We start from the raw sequence: 20,907 nt of genomic DNA on the forward strand, positions 1-20,907 counted from the left end.
CTACACCCCTGCATGGGTGCCATTGTAAAAGAATGGCTGGTCTGTCACACAGTGACCAACCACCTCTGGTGTCCATCGTTGGACTTTGGGCTTCCCGTCTGGGCCCGGCCTGACGATGACGGTGCTCTTGGATGCTACCGAAGGGTCCTCGTCAAAGAAGTTAAAGGGTCGAATGAAGAATCCCACCGCGTTGCCCGGCGTTGCCGTGTTGGGGATGTCTTCTGAATGAGGCACATGCAGGAAGCCCACCGTCACCCAGGCGACCAGATCCTACTCACGGGACAGCAAACTTTACTTATTGATTTGTCATCAGCACACATGTTCATTTATCTCCTTACAAGTGCAAACAAAGCATAAAAATGTCAGCATTTGCACTGACTTTGAAAGACGAGATCATGACCCATGAATCCTTCTTCAGGGCCACCATAGTTGTAGTTCAGAAAGATTAGACTCCTGTCTTTCATCAGAAAAAAGCTTTGTTCTACCTTTTCCCATAATCAGCAGCAGAACATACAGTAAGTAAGTTTCAGGAAAATATCAGTTCCTGACTAAAAAAAACAGCTTTTTGTGAAAAGATACATTTGAAGCATACCTTTCACTTTGACACAAATATTTTTTTTCCTTTTGTGACCTTGCTCCGTGGGACTTTTTTCTTTTCCCCAAGCTTAAGGGGATCATCAAGGGGGACCCGTTTTGAAAAAGCGCATTAGACTTGAGGGGGATTACTTTGAAGGCGAAACCATGTAAACTGTCGTTTGGACTTGAAATAAATTGTTTGGTGACACCAATCCCCCTACTTTTCAGACACACCTCATATATATATCAAAATCTTAAGACCAGTTGAAAAATTGCTAGAATTTGCATTTTGCACATTTGGATCTTAATGAGGTTTTAAGCAGAGCTACAATATGCAAAAGCAAGAAGGGGGAGTGAGCCAAAAACATTTGGAACTTGTAATTTAAACTAAAAAAACCCCAAACTGAAATAGGTTGTTTGGCACCTGATCAAAAGTTTAAGACCACAGGCTATAAAAGCCTAAATCTGCTCAAAATTGTCATTTTCTGTCAGGCATTCACACCGTCATGCCCTCCTAATGGCTAAGGCTAAGAAGCGTTCTCTTTTTGAATGTGGTCGGAGGCAAGGCCTCTCGCAGCGAGCCATTGCTGCTGAGGTTGGGCACAGTAAGATCCTGAGCATTATGGAACAAAAAAGTCAACTGGTTTACCCAAAAAAGTCACACCTGCACTGAGCCGGAGCATCCGATTGGCTGTCAATGAAGACCCAGGGCGGTCTTCCAACCAAATGAAGGCCCTTACTGGTGCCGACTGCAGCGCAATAACCGTCAGACGGCATCTGCGGGAAAAGGGTTTAAAAAACAAAAAACTAATTCAAAGACCTCGTCTTCTTCAACGCCACAAAACTGCCCGTTTAGACTTTGCCAGGGAGCATCAAACATGGGACATTGAAAGGTGGAAAAAAGGTGGAAAAAAATGTAACCTTGACGGTCCAGATGGCTTCCAACGTTACTGGCATGACAAGGAGATCCCACCTGAGATGTTTTCTACCCGGCACACTGGAGGGGGGTCCATCATGATCTGGGGTGCTTTTTTCATTCAGTGGAACGCTGGAGCTTCAGGTGGTGCAGGGTCGTCAAACGGCGGAAGCTTACGTGCAGATGTTGCAGCGGGCATCCCTCATGACTTGAGGGCTTGGTAACTTGGTAACAGCTGGGTTTTCCAACAGGACAACGCTGCAGTTCACAATGCTCGCTTGACCAAGGACTTCTTCAAGGAGAATAACATCACTCTTTTGGACCATCCTGACTTTGTGAAGCCATCCTCACCACTTGGAGCAATGTTCCCACTAGCCTCCTGGAAACACTCGCATCAAGCAAGCCCAAACCCATTTTTGAAGGGATTAACAAGAACGGTGGATAAGCTGATAAACAGCCTATTTCAGTTTAATTATTGTTTTCAATAAATGACTTTTTCAAAATGCTTTTTGTCTCACACCCCCTTCTTGCTTTTGCATATTGTAGCTCTACTTAAAACCCCATTAAGATCCAAATGTGCAAAATGCAAATTCTAGCAATTTTCCAACCGGTCTTAATTCCAACTGGTCGTCATTTTAATCAATGTATGTATTAAATACACACAGCTGGATTAGTACTTGCCCCCGAGGCCCTAATGCAACTACAATGCTATTTTGTTATCATTAACTGTCACAGCCGAAATGAGTCCAATGTGTCTGTTTTGACCCCAATAATGGCAGCTAGGAAAGATGGATTATGCCATGCTGGTATTAATTACGGTACCTGGTTTACGATATCTTCATCGTTGCGAATGAAGTCCTCAAAACTCACGACAGGTTCCCAGGGGTCATTCTGGGTATAAATGCTGCTGCTGGTGGCCTCGTTATCTTTATGACGAGTAACAGCCAGAGGATATCTGCAGAAAATCCACCACAATACCTGTTTATTGTACTATTTGTCGGTCACAGACAGAAAAAACAAGGATACCTGACATATAATAAGTTACATATCTCCTTGTCTTGAGAGGAATCTAATTTGAGCGGCCTGAAACCATGAATTTATGTTTTATGAAGCAAAAATCACCTCGACCACGTGATGCCATTTTCTTCTCGCCAGCCTCTCGGAAGCACGCTGTTGCCATGCGAGTTCAGCTGAATCCTGTAGCCCCTGTGGTGCCCCCACTTATTTCTCTCATTTGGGTTGTAGAAGTGGACGTAGCGGGGGAACGTTTTGCCAAAGCGGAACGCGGCGGAACGTTCCGTCTTGCGTTCCGTCCAGTGGAGTTTGGATTGGACGATGACGTCCTTGGGGCTCCAGGGATTCGTGAAGTTGACGAATTTCAAATCCATCGTCTGAAAGCTGTTCCCTCGACCTGAGGCAAAGGAAAGATTTGATTCAAGGGGTGGGTGAATACACCCAAATATCCGTAGTATCGATCCCAGGGGTAGTACAGTCAAACCTCGGTTTTAGAACGCCCCAGATGTATTTTTGAAGAACATTTTTGAGAAAACCTTGCCTCGGTTTTTGTACACGGTCTTGGTTATTGTACAATATTGCAGGGTGAAACCTATACATCACAATATACTATATATATATATATATATATATATATATATATATATATATATATAATATTATATAATATAATATAATATAATATATAATATAATATATATATATATATATATATATATATATATATATATATATATATATATATATAATACAGTATACTATTTACATGTACTGTATGTATGTGCTGCGCTGTCTTTTAAGTTGAAATGGGGTGTTGGTTGTTTGTTTGGCGACACCTGGTGGCCACAATAAAAATTGTGATGCAGTTAGGCACACATACCGATGACACAGAGCATACCGGACAGTTTTTGTTGTGGAACACTTTCTAATATGCTTCTGCCTTGGAGACTGTGTCTGTAAGTAATGTGCAACTGTAATGATATCGTATGAAATGTGGAATGTTGGACAGCAATTAGGACACTGTTTATGTCTGCCTTGGAGAGTTTAGCCGCTGCGCCAGCCACTGACCAACTAAATACACACGTACGATTGCCAGTGTATTTCAATTCATTTTTGAATACAAAAATGAAGTTTTGGTGTTAAAACACGGCTATTTGAAATGTTTTGACACACCGGGATGCTTCCAGGCATCGTTTCACATATTAAAAGTGCCTTCTTTGAGAACATTCTGACATTTATTGTATCCGTATACTTAAAAAATTTGACTTATTTCAAGCTTCTGTAGCTTTAGTTTGTCTCTTTGTTGGTTTAAAAAAAAAACTTGCTCTGATGATAGCTCAATCATAAAGACGGGTACATGCGACTTGTAGTCGAGCGTTGTTTTCTTCTTCATTATGTGAAAAATTCAAATTGATATAAATATGATCGATAACATTTTTTATTCGCAGGAGTTTTTTAAAGATTGTAATAAAATAAGGGGTATTATCGGCAATATTGCCTTTAAAAAAAAGCGATATTGGTTAATATCGGTATCTGTTTTTCTGCTCATAATGATATCGGTGTGCGAGTGATGATGTGCAAAGACAAAACAACAGATTTCCGGCCTTCACAATAAAAAACGCTGTGTGTTACATCCCGTCGGCAGCATCTAACAAAATAAGGGTCTCCTAAAATTAGCTTCAATTCAGAATGAAAGCGCTGGTTATGCGAGGGGGAAGTAAGGCGCCTTCCTTTAATTGCACATTATTTTTTGACGGCTTTTGTTGAGACAAAATATCTCAAATAACTATGGCACTTAGTATTTGTATATAGTATTTGTCTTATTTTGCACAAACAGTGTGTATTTGTGAAATGCATCCAGTGGCATCACAGTAAAAGAAGCATCACTACACAAGATGTGACCTGACATTAGTTTGAAGGAAGCACTGCTGCCAATACGGTTGATATCGGTATCAGGAAAGAAGTGTCGGACACTACCGGATATTGTTAAAAAGCCAATATCTAGCGTCTCTAATGAACATGTTGCTTTGTTCTACATACCAACTGTGTCAGCTTTATGATGGGTAAAGTCCACGCTGCTCGGACTGGGATAAATAAAAGCCTTCAGCTAAGTCTGATATCTTTATGAACGCATATCTTCTTCTGGGGTCACAAATCTACAGGATGTCAACATAAAAACGCATAAAAGCTCATTTGGGCCGATCAGAGGTCTGGGAAAAGCAAAATTGCATGTTAATATAAATCATACTACATTTGTGCATATATAAAAAATATGTTTCAGTGCAACACGTTAGTATTCATTTGAGACTGTCAACCTCCCATCCACTCCTTGTTTAGTCTGTGTTATTTACACAGGAAGGCTCACAAAAACAAACAGCAAAAGTTGAAGAGCAAAAAAAAAAAAAACATTTAATATGAGGGGATCCACTGGAACACAAAGCTCCCAATAGTCTTTTTTGCTGAGCACGTCTACATTTTTGTTTATCAAAATAGCGCCCAAAATCCTTTGATTTTTCAGTATGGGACCCTCAGTGGAAAAAGTTTGGACACCCCTGATCTACCGTACGCTTGACCGAGGAGCTGTGGTGATCTAAGTGGGGGCCATTTTCGGCGATCAACTACTCTGGCTTAGGTTGCATTGTCAAGCACGGAGTCACTGAGCTCCGCCTCCCACATTCATTCACCATGCTGAAAATATTGAAAAATCAGAAAAATGTGAAAAATGTTGGCAATTTCAATAATGTTCAAATTAAAAAAGGCAAGGTAATTTTTTTTTTGTATCGCAAAAAAAAATCAAACCGTAACACAAACGTATCGAACCGAACGGGATCGTGAATTTTGTGTGTCGCTGCACCCCTAACCTTTACCGACAGTGAAATATGGCGTGCTATTATGCACTGATATCTATATCAACAATCTGGATATCCCCTCAGTCGCCAGTGTTCGCTATTACTGCACAGGAAACTACGGTAAATAGCTAGTCAATAGCTAGTCAACAAGTGTTGTGGTTGCCCCCTAGTGTTTTGGTAAATAATTACAAGTCACGAGCGCCACCCGAAGGCTATTCTCATGAAACACCTCTAAACGGCACACGCCACTACAAAGCTAAACCCATCAATCCATCTATTTTCTATGCTATCCTAATTAGGGTCGCGGGGGTATGCTGGAGCCCATCCCAGCTGAGTTCGGGCGAGAGGCGGGGTACAAAGCTAAACCGTTTTTCAAAAAAAGCACAAAGGCGACCATCAACTTTTGATCTTACCAGCAATATCCAGGTCGACTTTATAATGGATAAGGTGCGTGTGCACGTTCCCCAGCACATAGTCGTACACTTTGGAGCCATACTGAAGTCCTTTTCTCGTAAAGAAGGTGGCATGGATGTAACCGGTGGCGCTGACCTTGACCTCCATCACCCCATTCTGGTAGAAGATGAAATCCCAGATGTAATCATAGTTGTAAACCGTCGACGTTGTCCGTACCACCAGCGCAGTGCTTTCTAGTCCTCCATAGAAGCGATACTTTCCCTTGAAGTCGGAGTCGAAATGTCTTCTCAAAGGCAACGCTGTGTTCATCTCAAAAATACAGAGTGCATTTTTAAAGCGCACCGGTTTGTCGGTGTCATAGAAGTGGTAAAGGTCTACAAAGGTCGAAATTTCCGGGCAGTCAATTCCAGACCCTAGCTCAAATGCTTCGGTACCCATTAGCCAACCGGCGTCGATGTACTTTGTTTGCATGGCAGCTGGGGTGTCACCGGCATAGAAGGCAATAGCTTCTTGGATGCTGATCTCATAGGCGATTCTTTCTCCGTTAAAACGGACGTCAAACACCTGAAGTCCGGCCGATGAACGCACTCTGTAGGCGAACGACCATCCGGCGTATTCAACAAAGTTGCCGTCAAGGTGGTAGCGATGCCCTTGAGGCTCTACCAGTTTTGGTCCGTGGATGTTTGTGGGCGTGTTGCTTGAACCGTGTGGAATGAAGGTGGAGTAGCGGTCATCGTCATCATGATGCGGTAGCGTCACCTTCTCCACAGCTCCTGATTCATACTTTTCCACCAACTCCTCCACACTGTCAAAGTACACGCTGTTGTACCACACCTTCTCAACCGTCCACTTGTTTGGGTCCAGGTCCTTATGGTTGACAAGAAACTCAAACCCAATCGGGTGGAGATAGTGTCCTTCTACATTTTTGACCAACATGATCCAGCTTCTCCTCTCACCTGACGCCAGCCCTCGTGGGGCGATGTCAACAAATGCCAAACATCGATACGTGCAGTTGGCTGATAATATGAATCCTTGCGTGGTTTCAAATAAAATCTTCTGAGCTTTAGCTGCCATCTTCTGAGTGATGACTCCGAGGTGGTAATAGTCCGTAGTAGTTATTGGCCTGGACTCAAACCGGATAGGCCGACCTCCCTTGAAGCTCTTGACCTCATGAGACTTTGGAGACGGCAGAGGACTGACAATAAACTCGGTGATATTGGGTGTGGTTTGGTTCGCAAACTGAACGATGACACGGGCTTGACGAAGAGGCTTGGCTTGACCGCGATCCAACGCTCTCAACGCCTCGTGCTTTTTAGGCACTTGAAGCTCGATCATTATTATGCTGTTCTTCTTCAGGGCCTTGTTTTTGGCATCGGTGAGTCCCAGTTGTGGAATTCCATGGAGGTAAGCCCGCACGGCCTTCATCTCACGAACGGTCAGGTCAGCGAACATGGGGGCGCCGTGATGAGCCCAGTCTCTCGCTCTGGAAGCCTCACAAGCAGCCAAGCACAGCAGATGCAGGAGACACAGAAGCCTCATTGCTAAAGGGAAAAAACACATTATGAAAAACAAACCCCAATCTTATGCGTTTGGGTCCCTAAGCAGAATTTCAGTCACGGGCCCATGAAATTGGTTAACATTCCCGCCAGTATGACGTCCATGATGACTTGCTCTCCTGTTCCAGGCTGACTTTGTGCACTGCGCGTTGCTCATTCGCCAAGAATGCGCCCCCTTGTGCAAAAAAGAGGTGGCCCTGTTCACACCGATACTTTACTGCAGTTTTGAATTTGATTTGATTGGCAGCAAATGTTGTAAAAAGTCAATCTAAGGTCAAACTGGTAATAAGTTATGTATATTTGCTATAATATCAAATTAATATCAAAATGTGTACTTTTTTCTCATTAAACTTTGCTCTTTTTCCTTTTTCCCATTTTCGATATTTTTTTCTGAATTTACTTCAGACCAATTAAAAAACAACAACAAAAAATAAGCTAAAAATATGCTGTGTTGTAGGTGACAAAAAGTATAATTATTATTTCATTATTATCATTCATATTATTTGTGTGTTTTAGTAGTAAATTTCTACTTGTTCTCGTTATATTAAACCTTTTTGCTACTTTTTTTCATTTGTGCTGTTGCTTAGAGTGTGCCACAGGCCACTAAAAAGAGTACAAGGTGGCAAATTTTGTAAAAAAAAAAAAAAAAAAAAAAAAAAAAAAAAAAAAAAAAAAAAAAAAAAGCTAAAACCAATATAAGGTAGATATAGAGTTAAACAATAGTAATTATTATTGTTTTTAATATAAATATTTTCATGTTTTTGGGATTGTTTTTTGTTTTATTCGATTTATCTTATTTCTACAACGTACCGAGAGCAAATAATACAATTTTTCCGCCATGTGGCCTAATCCAATTGAGAAAAAAAACACACAAAAAATCGGACATCGGCTACACCAAAATGGAGAAATTATATATCCAGTATGTCTTCATAAATAAATGACTAACACTCCTTAAGTTATGTGATGATACGCGATCCGTAACGACTTAAAAAATGTTTGAGTCTACTTTACCTGCAGATTGTTGCCCTGTTTGAAGCGTGTTATATACGGATTAGTTGTCTTGAGTCCAACAGGGGCAAAAAGTGTCCTCGGAAATAGGAAACCCTTCATTGCTCATGACTGGTTAACCTTTTGTTTTTCCTCCTTCAAAGCCAGTGATTGATAGGCCAGGAGCATGTCATAAAAGATGACGAGATAACCTGGCTTTTAATAAACAATTGAGCGCACAGACTGGACGTCTGTGGGAGCCCCGCCCGTTTAAAAGTAAGATCAAGACAAATAAAATTCTAATAAAGTCATCTTTGCAGAATGCTAATTGATAGCCTACAGTACTTCCTGACCATCCTCACATGTATGAATATGTGTTCGTGTGTGCACCACATTCAAACATGCATGCAAACTACACTCAGTGGCTGTGATCAAACAAAATGCAGGAAAGAAGAAAGTTTCTCTTGGCATGAAAATACTGTAGCAACCAAGGTCTTACAGCTCAGTGATATTGAGCACGATCTGCGTCACGGCTCTATAATATTTCCCTACTGGAGCGGGCTGCGCTCGAAGAGTACAGTATATATCCTCCTCACTCGCTTCCCGGTGTCATAGGTCCCATCCTCCTTCCCTTTAGCAGCAGCAACAACTCCCTCCGCCCTTGCATTGATCACCACTCATCACTGTAAAAAACAAATATCCACTCCCGTTGTTAGACTCTGCCTTTAACTCCCTCCGCTCTGCAATTTTTTTTTTACCAAACTTGAATATCTTGTCATGCCTTTCGGCCTCACAAACACCCCTGCAGTCTTATTAATGACATTCTTCGCCATGTGCTTGGCTGCTTTGTTTTTGTTTATTTAGATGACATTTTAATTTTTTCTGCCACCCTGGAGGAGCACATTCAACAGGTTCGCCTGGTTCTTCAGAGGCTCCTTATGAAGCAGCTATGTGTGAAAGCACCCTTCTTCTGTTTCCTTCCTGGGGTTCATTGTGGAGAAGGGACAACTCAACGGGGGGGGGGGGTACTGTCACATTCACATGTCCTTGTTGTGTTTTCCTGCCTACTGTTTGTGTTTCTTTTTCATTAAACCCCCTACTCCCGGCTGGAGGCGGAGCTGCTGGATGCACCTGACTCCTATCACCACCTATTTATGCCTTGTAGTGGATTATTGCACCAACTCAACCCCAAACTCTAGAGCAGGGGTCACCAACGTTTTTCCTTGTGAGAGCTACTTTTACAAAATGAAAATGGCCAAGAGCTACTCATTTTTGTAACATTTATTTTCAGAGCTTATTTTAAACCCAAACAAAGCGAATATGCTTGTTTTACCAGAACATGAACAAAATGCTGGTGTCCACAACTCACATTTTGTATTTCAGAATGCATTTCTTTCTACTGTTCCTTCATTATTAACTGAAAACCGCAGGCTTGTGGGCACCTCATGTGGTCGTGGGGGGCTACCTGGTGCCCACGTTGGTGACCCCTGCTCTGGAGCTTCGCCTGGTTAGCTGTTCCTTCTACGCTTCTCGCATTGCGCCTCCAGCAGCTACCTGCCTCCGCCAGGTTAACTTTTAGTTTTTCATAGTGTAACTTTTCGCCATCGCCTTTTGTTAACGTTTTGTGGACCATTAAAGACTCCTACTACCTCCACTGCCTCTCGCCTCCGCATCTGGGGTCCAGACACACACTGCAACGTAACAAGAGACATTTTGACTGGCCAATGACTGTATGGACAGCGAGTACAGCGCTGGCTAATTCTGACAGAAATGTTTATCGATATGCACTGTCCATGTCAATAAATAAATTGATGACTTTTTAAAAGTAATTTGCCCAACATTGGTAAGGTGTAGAAAGAGCTTGCCGTGTAGTTGACTGACCTGCTACACTCTGTTCATCTAAGGTAGTGAGCTTTAATGTTGTAAAATGTGTTTACTTTATATACTCTATGTTAATAGTTAACTTCTTTTGAAACTTCAGGGACAGTTATTGTTAAAATGTTACTGAAATTGCATATAGAGTTGTTTCCTGTGAGAAAAACGGTTTTGAATTAACAAATAAGACGTCAATGCGCCAGGAATGAATTGTTTTGGACTTTAGACGTTCCACTGCACATTATCATAAGTAAAACTAGTCAGGCACCAACTGGAAAAAACTACAGTACTCTCTTATATGTGATAATTACATTTAAAAAATCTAATCAAATGAAAAATGATGAATGGCAAACTAGGAGCTGAACGCACGATGCTCGTAAATATACATGACAAGAAAGGGTCATGAAGACACACAAAAATATTGACAAAATACCCTTATTAAAGTCTTTATTCTGGTTCATAATTTATAAACAGTTTTTAATAAAAGTACTTTAAAAACTACACTAAAAAGTGCACTGTAATGATTATGGGTTGTGTTAAATTTGCAATACACTGCTCTATTAATCCATAAGAACCCAGACCTATTTGTGTTAATTGTGTTTGTGTTACAATGTTCATCGTAAATATATTCATTTTTTGAAAATAACTCAACTTTTGTTTGTGACTATTACTACAAATGTACTTTAAACTGAACCACAAAGAACATATATTTAATCCAAATAAGTGACATTTTGCTAATTAGCATTTTTCTTTCCATAGCAATTTTAAGGCTAAAGCTGATAGCGATATTTTCCTAGCTTGTTTTATGTACATTAATTCAATGACTACAGTAAAATCTGTTCAATATTTGATACCTGATTAAAACATCGGAATTGTTAAATGGCTTTAAAATGACCTTAAGTGGTAAAAAATACGCTTTTGGAAATGAGCAAGAGAAAACAAAGTTGTACATTTAACTTTTTTTCTCTTAAATCTACAACTTTATTCTCGTAATACTACGACTTTTTTCTCTCGTAAATTTACGACTTTAGTAATGTAAATTTACTACTTTTTTTTCTCTTAAATCTATGACTTTATTCTCGTAATACTACGGCTTTTTTTCTCTTGTGAATTTACGACTTGGGGAACGTAAATTTTTTTTCTCTTAAATCTACGACTTTATTCTCGTAATACAACAACTTTTTTTCTCTCGTAAATTTACGACTTTAGTAATGTAAATTTACTACTTTTTTTTCTCTTAAATCTACGACTTTATTCTCGTAATACTACGACTTTTTTTCTCTTGTGAATTTACAGCTTGGGGAACGTAAATTTTCAACTTTTTTTCTCTTAAATCTACGACTTTATTCTCGTAATACTACTACTTTTTTCTCTCGTAAATTTACGACTTTAGGAACGTAAATTTTCAACTTTTTTTTCTCTTAAATCTACAACTTTATTCTCGTAATACTACGACTTTTTTTCTCTTGTGAATTTACGACTTGGGGAACATAAATTTTCAACTTTTTTTTCTCTTAAATCTACGACTTTATTCTCGTAATACTACTACTTTTTTCTCTCGTAAATTTACGACTTTAGGAACGTAAATTTTCAACTTTTTTTTCTCTTAAATCTACAACTTTATTCTCGTAATACTACGACTTTTTTTCTCTCGTAATTTTTTTATTTTAGTAACGTAAATGTACAACTTTTTTTTCTCCTAAATCTACAATTTTATTCTTGTAATACTATGACTTTTTTTGTCTCGTAAATTTACGACTTTAGGAACGTATATTTTCAACTTTTTTTTCTCTTAAATCTACGACTTTATTCTCGTAATACTACGACTTTTTTTCTCTTGTAAATTTTTTACTTTAGTAACGTAAATGTACAACTTTTTTTCCTCTTAAATCTACGACTCTCTCGTAAATTTACGACTTCATTCTCAGAAATGTAACCCTTTTTTTCCTCGTAAATTTACGGAAAAAAAATGTCCAGAATAAAGTTGGAAATTTATGAGAATCAAGTCGAAAAGTCTCGAAATCTCAGCTTTTTTTTTTTTTTTTCCAATGTGGCCCTAATACTCCATCTTAAAATAGAGTAAGAATAGTTGAATTGTAATATTCAACACCCCAAGCATTAGAATTTCTAAACTACTTTTGGAAATTAGCTAGCTTAACTGGCACACGGCCATTTTGGGGAAGCCATATCCTGGAATAGTCACATGACAACCACAGCAAAATGTTTCCTGTACATCACATTGGGTCTTAATGAGTTCAAGTCAAGCACAAAGCTGCATAGAACACATTTTAGGTCACCATGGGATTCTAATGGGTGAATTCCCAGTACATACAGTACAGTACTGGTAATAGTACTACAAGTAGCAGTAGTATTGCTGTTGTAGTTAATATTTTGTTCTGATAAACAGTAGGGAGGGTTCCAAACAAAGTGACCATGACTTCAGTGACCCGGTAGTCAATGATGGCTTTCTTACATCCCTCAAGTTCATCGTTGTGACAACAGAATCTTCTCCTCGCTCTCGTCCTCTAAAATAAGGCGTATCTTGGTGACAGCTGTGTTTGAGCCGTCCCTCCGAGGTCAGGAGGTCACACAGAAGAAATCGGCGAGTGGAAAAGCCTCAGCTCCCCATGCCTGTTTGACAAGCTTCATTCAGCAAACCGCCCCGTCACCCTTCCCGAAATGCCCCTCTTTACAGGATTAGGCTTGGACAAACATCTCTTTATTCCGCGACGCCCCTCGACCGCCACCTCCCACGTTCTGTAATGTTTGATGCTGTGAGGTCACGTGACCTGTCCGTCACAGAGGCGACGGCCAATTCCTTCGTGGCCAGCTGTGACCTTCGACTCCTGCCCAATGGGCGCGGGTTCAGATGCTACTGTACATCCTTCGAGTCAACCCCCGCGTTTAAAAGCCATGCTTTGCTCCCCTCAATAGTTAAAGTATCACTTTTACCGGCGACTACGTAACCATCATTTGTAGAAGAAAAATACAATTCATACCTGAAACTCATTTTTCTACTTTTTTATGGGGGAAAAAAATTCTTCAAAGCACTTTGAAGGTGAGCACACTTTTTTTTTTCATTGCAATAGCAAGAAATCTGAATGAAAATTGCATTATTGTTACTTTACTACACTTTGAAGTGTCATTAATGATAATATTAGCATCAGTTCCACTGGAAAAATCAAAGCATTCGTCGAGTTTGACATTTTTAATTTGTAAACAGGCCGTACACTGCATATGGGCCATTTGCATCCACAGGAAATAAATGCATAAAAGTAACCATAAAACACATTTTTGACAATGATCGTTGTTCTGATTGCGTATTTAACTTAACAGATTCATTTAAACTACCGTTATATAGCATTTGTTGCCTGTCCCTGCACTCTAAAATTAGACTTACCATAAAATATAGTCATTTAAATCCTTCAGAAATGTTTTTTAAAATATTATATTACATAATTTTTTATTACATTACATCAATTAAAAAATATATTTGTTTTACTGCTTATCTCAACGACACTTTAAGCTTATTTTCTGAAAAAAATGTTTTTTCCCTCCTGTTACTTGCAGTCTTGTTACTTAAACGAGCCATCTTGGCTTAGGAAAGTTTCGAAAACGCCGACTCAGTGCATGGAATGGACATTCTTCAGAAAAAAACAACAACCTCCATCTCAACTTTGTGTTATAGGTGACAAATGGTATTACTAGGGGGTATTATTATTCAAATCAAAACATTTTCATGTTACATTATACCTTTTTTTGCTCCTTTTTTTAGATTTTTGGTTTAATTATATTTTCCCAATGTGCCGCCGGCCAACAAAAAAAAGCTGTGGTTCACAAAAAGGCCCTTGTGCTGCACTTTGGACACTCCTGCTCTCATAGAAAGTAGTGTTTCATTGGGAATTTGCTGTTATTTATTTGTTTTTATTTATTGTCCCCCCCCCCCCCCCCGGGCAAAAGAGTAATTAAAGCCTAAACATGCATAGCTGGACGGTGGAGGCATTGCTACTGACCCTGCTTGGAGTGGAAACAGTGGTGGCAAAAGGGTGAGCATAATTCAGATTATTTTCCATCACGTTTTTTGCATTTGTTGTTAAAATACCAGAAAACAAAAAAACACTCAAAGTATCCGCAAATGTTGATATTACTTTGCCTAACATGCGTAAAAGGTTACCTTGTACAACAGAGTATTAGGGCCACATTAAAAAAATTTTTTAAAAATTGAGGTTTCGAGAATAAAATGTTGTAAATTTATGAGAAAAAAGGTCATACATTTACGACTTCATTCTTGTAAATTTACGACTTTTTTTCTCGTAAATTACGACTTTATACGCATAAATTTACGACGGTATTCTCGTACATTTCCGAGAATAAAAGTCGGAATATTATCTTTGCCCAAGGTCAAAGGTCGCAAAAGTGCCCCGTTTTCATAGTTGTCTCAGGAATGCTTGTTACAACGAAGTATGAAAATAATATGAGATTTTGAGAATTTAGTCGTAAATGTAAAAGAGTAAAGTCATACATTTACGAGAATACAGTCGTACATTTCTGACTTTATTTCTTGTACATTTACAACTTTTTTTCTCATAAATTTACAACTTTATTCTCAAAATCTCAGATTTTTTTTTCAATGTGGCCCTAATACTTTTGAAAAAAAGGTCGTACTTATTAAATAAAAGTCGTAATGTTATCTTTTCCCAAGGCCAAAGGTCACATAAATCCACCGTTTTCATAGCAGTCTCAGGAATGACTGTTACGACGGAGTATTAAAATAATCTGAGATTTTGAGAATCAAGTCAGAAATTTACAAAAAATAAAGTCGTACATTTACGAGAATAAAGTCGTAAATTCCGGACTTTATTTCTTGTTTTTCTCAGAAATGTACGACTTTTTTTCCTCATAAATTTACAACTTTATTCTCGTAAATCTACAACTTTATTCTCGAAACCTCAGATTTGTTTTTTTTCAATGTGGCCCTATTAATTTTGAAAAAAAGTCGTACATTTCCGAGAATAAAAGTCGTAATATTATCTTTGCCCAAGGCCAAAGGTCACATAAGTCCCTCGTTTTCATAGCTGTCTCAGGAATACCTGTTACGACGGAGTATTAAAATAATCGGAGATTTCGAGAATCAAGTCAGAAATTTACAAAAATAAAGTCGTACATTTACGAGAATAAAGTCGTAAATTTCGGACTTTATTTCTTGTTTTTCTCGGAAATGAAAGACTTTTTTTCCTCATAAATTTACAACTTTATTCTCAAAATCTCAGATTTGTTTATTTTCAATGTGGCCCTAATACTTTTGAAAAAAAGTCGTACATTTCCGAGAATAAAAGTCAGAATATTATCTTTGCCCAAGGCCAAAGGTCACATAAATCCCCCGTTTTCATAGCTGTCTCAGGAATACCTGTTACGACGGAGTATTAAAATAATCTGAGATTTCGAGAATAAAGTAAAAAATAAAAAAAAATAAAGTTGTACATTTACGAGAATAAAGTCGTACATTTCGGACTTTATTTCTTGTTTTTCTCGGAAATGTACGACTTTTTTTCTCGGAAATTTACATAAACTTTAAAATTTACGTAAACTTTACTCTTGAAATCTCAGACTTGTTTTTCTTCATAATACTTTTGAAAAAAAGTCGTACATTTCCGAGAATAAAAGTCAGAATATTATCTTTGCCCAAGGCCAAAGGTCACATAAATCCCCCGTTTTCATAGCTGTCTCAGGAATGACTGTTACGACGGAGTATTAAAATAATCTGAGATTTCGAGAATAAAGTAAAAAATAAAAAAAAATAAAGTTGTACATTTACGAGAATAAAGTCGTACATTTCGGACTTTATTTCTTGTTTTTCTCGGAAATGTACGACTTTTTTTCTCGGAAATTTACATAAACTTTAAAATTTACGTAAACTTTACTCTTGAAATCTCAGACTTGTTTTTCTTCAAAATACTTTTGAAAAAAAGTCGTACATTTACGAGAATAAAAGTCGGAATATTATCTTTGCCCAAGACCAAAGGTCGGAAAAGTTCCCCGTTTTCATAGTTGTCTCAGGAATGCCTGTTACGACGGAGTATTAAAATCTTCCGATTTTGGATCAACATTTGCAATAAAAGCCACATTTTTCCTGTATTATAAGGCATTCCTAAATGATTACCCACTTATGGTGAATGGGATGTGTTTTCTGTGGGGGAAAAAATGCCTATTGCTGAATTGTGGTAATTTAAAACCGCAAGGTGCAAATACGAATTTGAAGTTTCTTGCTCCAGACACTGGTGCGAACACACGGTGGAGCAGAAGGTGGAACAGGTGCTGACCCCACGTCTGCAGCTGGAGGTCAGCTGCTCCGAGGTGTACCAGTATAATACCCAAGGCTGGCGGCTGGATGTGGACGCAATGAGGGCCGAGCACGGCGGCGATGACGGCATCGCGCTCTACTACAAACAGCAGGGTGCCAGGGCATCCTGCTTATTGTACAAGTAAGTCACTGCGTGTTCCGCAAGCCTGGGCAGAGTCTATGGAGACCATGTGCTGCCCATTCAACATGGAAGGCTGGCGGTTCGATCCTCGCTCCCTCCCACCCAGTAACTGTTGTTGTGACACCTCACCCATCTTGCCTCCAGTGCTGCCCACACTGGTGTATGAATTTGGTATGGTGGGGGTCGGAGAGGCCTCAGGCGCAAACTTGCAGCCATGTTTCCATCAAACGACGCCGGGGGGGGCTGTGACCGCAGATGTAGATTACCACCACCAGCGTGTGACTGAGGAGTGAATCAATAATGGGTTCAATTCATTGTGAAGCTTTTTTTTGTTCCTTGAAAAGTGCTATAAAAATGGAATCCATTATCATTATTATTATTAAAAAAAATCTCATGAGAATATGACTTTTTTCTTAATATTTTGACTTTATTGTCGTAAAATTACAACAGTTTTTTCAATTTCTCCTGTTTAATTGAACTTTTCCAGCTTTTTCAGGTTTCTTTTTGTAAATATGACTTTCTAAATGTTGTAATTTAATTAAGTTTTGTGTGTTTCTCATATTACAACAAAAATAACGTATTTTTATTTAACATTTCAGCTATTTTTTAAAGCTTTTATTGATTTTTTTTCTTCATAATATTACAACACTATTCTTGTCAAATTGGGATTTTTGTTGTTACATTTTGAAAAGTAGGATTGGAATATATAATAAAAATGGAATATTTTCATCGTTTACAATCTTCTAATATGGTTTTTAACATTATTAGAGCCCTCTTGACATGAAATAATATCCCTATATCACTTTTACGTTTGCATTACCTAGCATTGTAGATAAAATCAGAGAAATTAAGACATATTAGACATAAATAAAATGACACAGACTCACACGTCTTTGTTGTTTTTTTCTGGGCAGTGTACTTCCTGCGGTGGCTCTTGTCTCATCAGTGTATTGTAATGGTGGCTTTAAATGGCTTTCCACTCCTATTACCCAATATAGTACACATAATAAGGGTAAATACGCCATTTAACCAGCATGACAGTTATCTAATATTTGTGCCCACCTCAGACCGCCAGTGACTGAAAGCCGAATGTTGAACAAGACAGTGCGAGCGTGCTGTGAGGGCTGGACTGGACCACGCTGCTTGGATGGTAAGAGTACCGTCTCTTTGTATTGCTAGTACTGCCTTCTATATGGCATACGGTGTTGCTGCTACTGGACGTTTAATGTCCCTGAGAGCAGACACCCAAGGGATAAATAAAGTTCTAATCTCATCTCATTCAGGTGTAGGAGTGCGTGGCCAGTGTTACTCCACATGGAGCTGTGTGGAGTTCCCCGGAGTCCATAACTCCTCGCTAATGGCGATGGAGCAGTGCTGCAGCAGCCAGTGGGGACTCAGTTGGAGAAATGCTTCTGACCAGACTTGCTTGTCCTGCACTTACACTCTCCTTCCAGGTTCACACTTATCATCTAACACATCTAGCATTAGCACATTTACACTGTAACTCTCTTTGTGTTCCTTCACGCATCTCCAGACTCCCAGTTGTCCCCACTGGTACGTGGTGGACTTCTGGGTAGCGTCAGGGCACCTCAAGGCACAGCCACCTGCATGTCCTGGGGTGGATCCCACTATCGCACTTTTGACAAGAAGCACTTCCACTTCCAGGGTACCTGCACCTACCTGCTGGCCTCATCCATCGATGGCACCTGGACGGTGTACATCAGTACAGTCTGTGTAGACGGAGGAGACTGCAGTAAGGTATATAATGACACACTGCACTAGTGGTACTATGGAAACATTTTAGCAGATGTTAAACACTATTACTCTATGAAGAAAGACCATTTAGCAGTAGTAACCTTAACTCTCCTAACAAAAATGTTTACAATGGAGTGATAAAGTGTTTGCCCCCTTCCTGATTTCTTATTTCTTTGCATGTTTGTCACACTTAAATGTTTCAGATCATCAAACAAATTTAAATATTAGTCAATGACTACACAGTTGACCAGAAAACGCAGTTTTTAAATGAAATGTTTTATTATGAAGTGAGAAAAAGAATCCAAACCTACATCGCCCTCTGTGAAAAGCTCATTGCCCCCATGTTAAAACATAACTGAGATGAATTGAGATCTATCAGTCTGGAAAAGGTTTAAAGCCATTTCTAAAGCTTTGGGACTTCAGTCAACCACAGTGACCCAGCAGTGGCCGGCCGACCAAAATGTCCAAGAGGTCACAAAAGACCCCACAACAACATCTAAAGAACTGCAGGCCTCAGTTAAGCTTAGTGTTCATGACTATGGCAAAAACGGCCTGCATGGCAGAGTTCCAAGACGAAAACCACTGCTGAACAAAAAGAACATTAAGGCTCGTTTCAATTTTACCAGGAAACATCTTGATGATCCCCAAGACCTTTGGGAAAATACTCTGTGGTATTGAGGAGACAAAAGTTGAACTTTTTGTAAGGTGTGTGTCCGTTTACATCTGGTGTAAAAGTAACGCCGCATTTCAGAAAAAGAACATCATACCAAACAGTAAAATATGGTGGTGGTAGTGTGATGGTCTGGGGCTGTTTTGCTGCTTCAGGACCTGGAAGACTTGCTGTGATTAAATGGAACCATGAGTTCTGCTGTCTACCAAAAAATCCTGAAGGGGAATATCCGGCCATCTGTTGGTGACCTCAAGCTGAAACCAACTTGGGTAAAAAAAAAAAAATAAAACAATAAAACAAAATAAAACATTTCATTTAAAAACTGCATTTTGTGTTAATTTGTGTTGTGACTGACTAATATTTAAATTTGTTTGATGATCTGAAAAATGTAAGTGTGAGAAACATGCAAAAAAAATAAGAAACACTTTTTCACACCACTGTGTTTGGATCTTTCTTTTCAGGCTTTGCGAATGATGATGGGCCTCGATTTGGTTACAATTCAGCAGAGAAATTTAACCCTCAACAACCTCCATGTCCCAAGTGGAGAACCCCTTTTTCAAAATGGTATGCCAACTGTCACTCTTCACTTCTAATTGCATGATATGTGCATGACGATGCTAATTTAGCACATGTCAAGTGAAGCAAAAGTCTTCCAAATATTAGTATATGGATAATACTTGTGTTGCACCAGGGGTGGGTGGTACTGCACATATTGGATCGATACCAAGTAACTACAGGGCCAGTACAGTATTTCCAGATCTGCAATCTATTCATAGAGACATTACAACATGCTTATGAACTAGGGCCAGCAGGTAGACTAATTTACCCGTGGCAGTCCAAATGTATTTGTGGCGGGCAGAGCTGATTTTACCTTTAATTTGCAGACATGCCAATACATTTTTATGACTTCACATTTCTGAAGTGTTTTTTCCCCCAAATACTACAAATTAATGTCAAAGATGTGTGATGTTACATTATTCACGGTAAAATATTCCTAATTAGAAAATCACCTCTCTGTTTCTTTACTTCTTTGCAAACGAATGTACTTCAAAATGAACCAAAGAACATCCAATCATTCAAAATAATTGAAACAGTGACATTTATTGAGGTTCTTATTAGCATGTTTGCTACTGTGACTAAAGGCTGAAAGGCCAATAGCAACATTTTCTTGGCTTGTTTATATCAATTCATTGAATACATATAGTAGGAGAGGTTGAATTTTAGTATTTGCCGTCCTGTTAAGGCTTTAGAATTTTTAAATGGCTTTGAAATCACCTTTAATGGCAAAAAAAAAGTTTTTTGGGAAATAGCTAGCTTACCTGACATACAGCCATTTTGGGGAGGCCAGTTCCTGGGATAGTCACTTGACAACCACTCCGAAATGTTTCCTTTAGTAAGAGCAGTTTAATTGTAGTATTTGCCATGCTGTTAAGGCATTAACATTTTTAAATGGCTTTGAAATCACCTTTAATGGCAAAAAAATAAAATTTGGTAAATAGCTAGCTTACCTGACATGGCCATTTTGGGGAAGTTATTTCCTAGTATAGCCACTTGACAACCACTCCAAAATGTTTCCTATAACCACTTAGGGCTTAATTACCTCAAATCAAGCACAAATCAGTCTAGGACACATGTTAAGACATTTAAAGGCATTAGAATTTTTAAATGGCTTTGAAATCACATTTAAATGTAAAGAATAAGCTTTTGAATAAATAGCTAGCGTACCTGACAGGCGGCCATTTTGAGGAATTCATTTCCTGGGATAGTCACATAACAACCACTCCAAAATGTTTCCTGTAAACTACTTAGGACG

General features: G+C 39.0%; 2 protein-coding genes and 1 long non-coding RNA gene across 6 annotated transcripts in view; 1 reads left to right on the forward strand and 2 right to left on the reverse strand.

The window, feature by feature from the left end:
• Nucleotides 1-7,308, reverse strand: aoc1 (amine oxidase copper containing 1). Its single transcript, XM_054765807.1, has 4 exons — nt 5,769-7,308; nt 2,615-2,903; nt 2,315-2,447; nt 1-270 (listed from the first exon to the last, which is right to left on the reverse strand). The coding sequence occupies exons 1-4, from the start codon at nt 7,306-7,308 to the stop codon at nt 1-3; spliced, it is 2,232 nt and encodes a 743-aa protein (XP_054621782.1).
• Nucleotides 7,309-13,113: 5,805 nt separating this feature from the next.
• Nucleotides 13,114-20,907, forward strand: part of sspo (SCO-spondin) — a 112,876-nt gene continuing 105,082 nt past the window's right edge. For all 4 annotated transcript variants that reach the window (XR_008567341.1, XR_008567342.1, XM_054765537.1 and 1 more), the window contains exons 1-7: nt 13,114-13,245; nt 14,148-14,233; nt 16,460-16,669; nt 17,737-17,819; nt 17,953-18,123; nt 18,204-18,427; nt 19,556-19,658. Coding sequence is in view for 2 of the 4 variants with exons in the window: in XM_054765537.1 (XP_054621512.1) it covers nt 14,166-14,233; nt 16,460-16,669; nt 17,737-17,819; nt 17,953-18,123; nt 18,204-18,427; nt 19,556-19,658 (859 nt within the window). In the remaining 2 variants the exon portion in view is untranslated. The remainder of the gene's footprint in view (nt 13,246-14,147; nt 14,234-16,459; nt 16,670-17,736; nt 17,820-17,952; nt 18,124-18,203; nt 18,428-19,555; nt 19,659-20,907) is intronic.
• Nucleotides 18,110-20,718, reverse strand: LOC129174013 (uncharacterized). Its single transcript, XR_008567343.1, has 3 exons — nt 20,603-20,718; nt 20,414-20,482; nt 18,110-18,399 (listed from the first exon to the last, which is right to left on the reverse strand). It is a non-coding gene; the product is annotated as an uncharacterized LOC129174013 (long non-coding RNA).

The sequence above is a fragment of the Dunckerocampus dactyliophorus genome, chromosome 21 (assembly GCF_027744805.1).
Source record: "Dunckerocampus dactyliophorus isolate RoL2022-P2 chromosome 21, RoL_Ddac_1.1, whole genome shotgun sequence".
In the NCBI taxonomy this organism is placed as follows: domain Eukaryota; kingdom Metazoa; phylum Chordata; class Actinopteri; order Syngnathiformes; family Syngnathidae; genus Dunckerocampus; species Dunckerocampus dactyliophorus.

What these genes read in the sequence shown, in the direction of transcription:
- aoc1 (XM_054765807.1), bottom strand. Translation starts at nt 7,308, where the DNA reads ATGAGGCTTCTGTGTCTCCTGCATCTGCTGTGCTTGGCTGCTTGTGAG. An exon ending in AGTCGACCTGGATATTGCTG is followed by an intron (nt 2,904 to 5,768) that starts GTAAGATCAAAA and finishes CCTTTGCCTCAG; the next exon opens with GTCGAGGGAACAGCTTTCAG. An exon ending in AATGGCATCACGTGGTCGAG is followed by an intron (nt 2,448 to 2,614) that starts GTGATTTTTGCT and finishes GATTTTCTGCAG; the next exon opens with ATATCCTCTGGCTGTTACTC.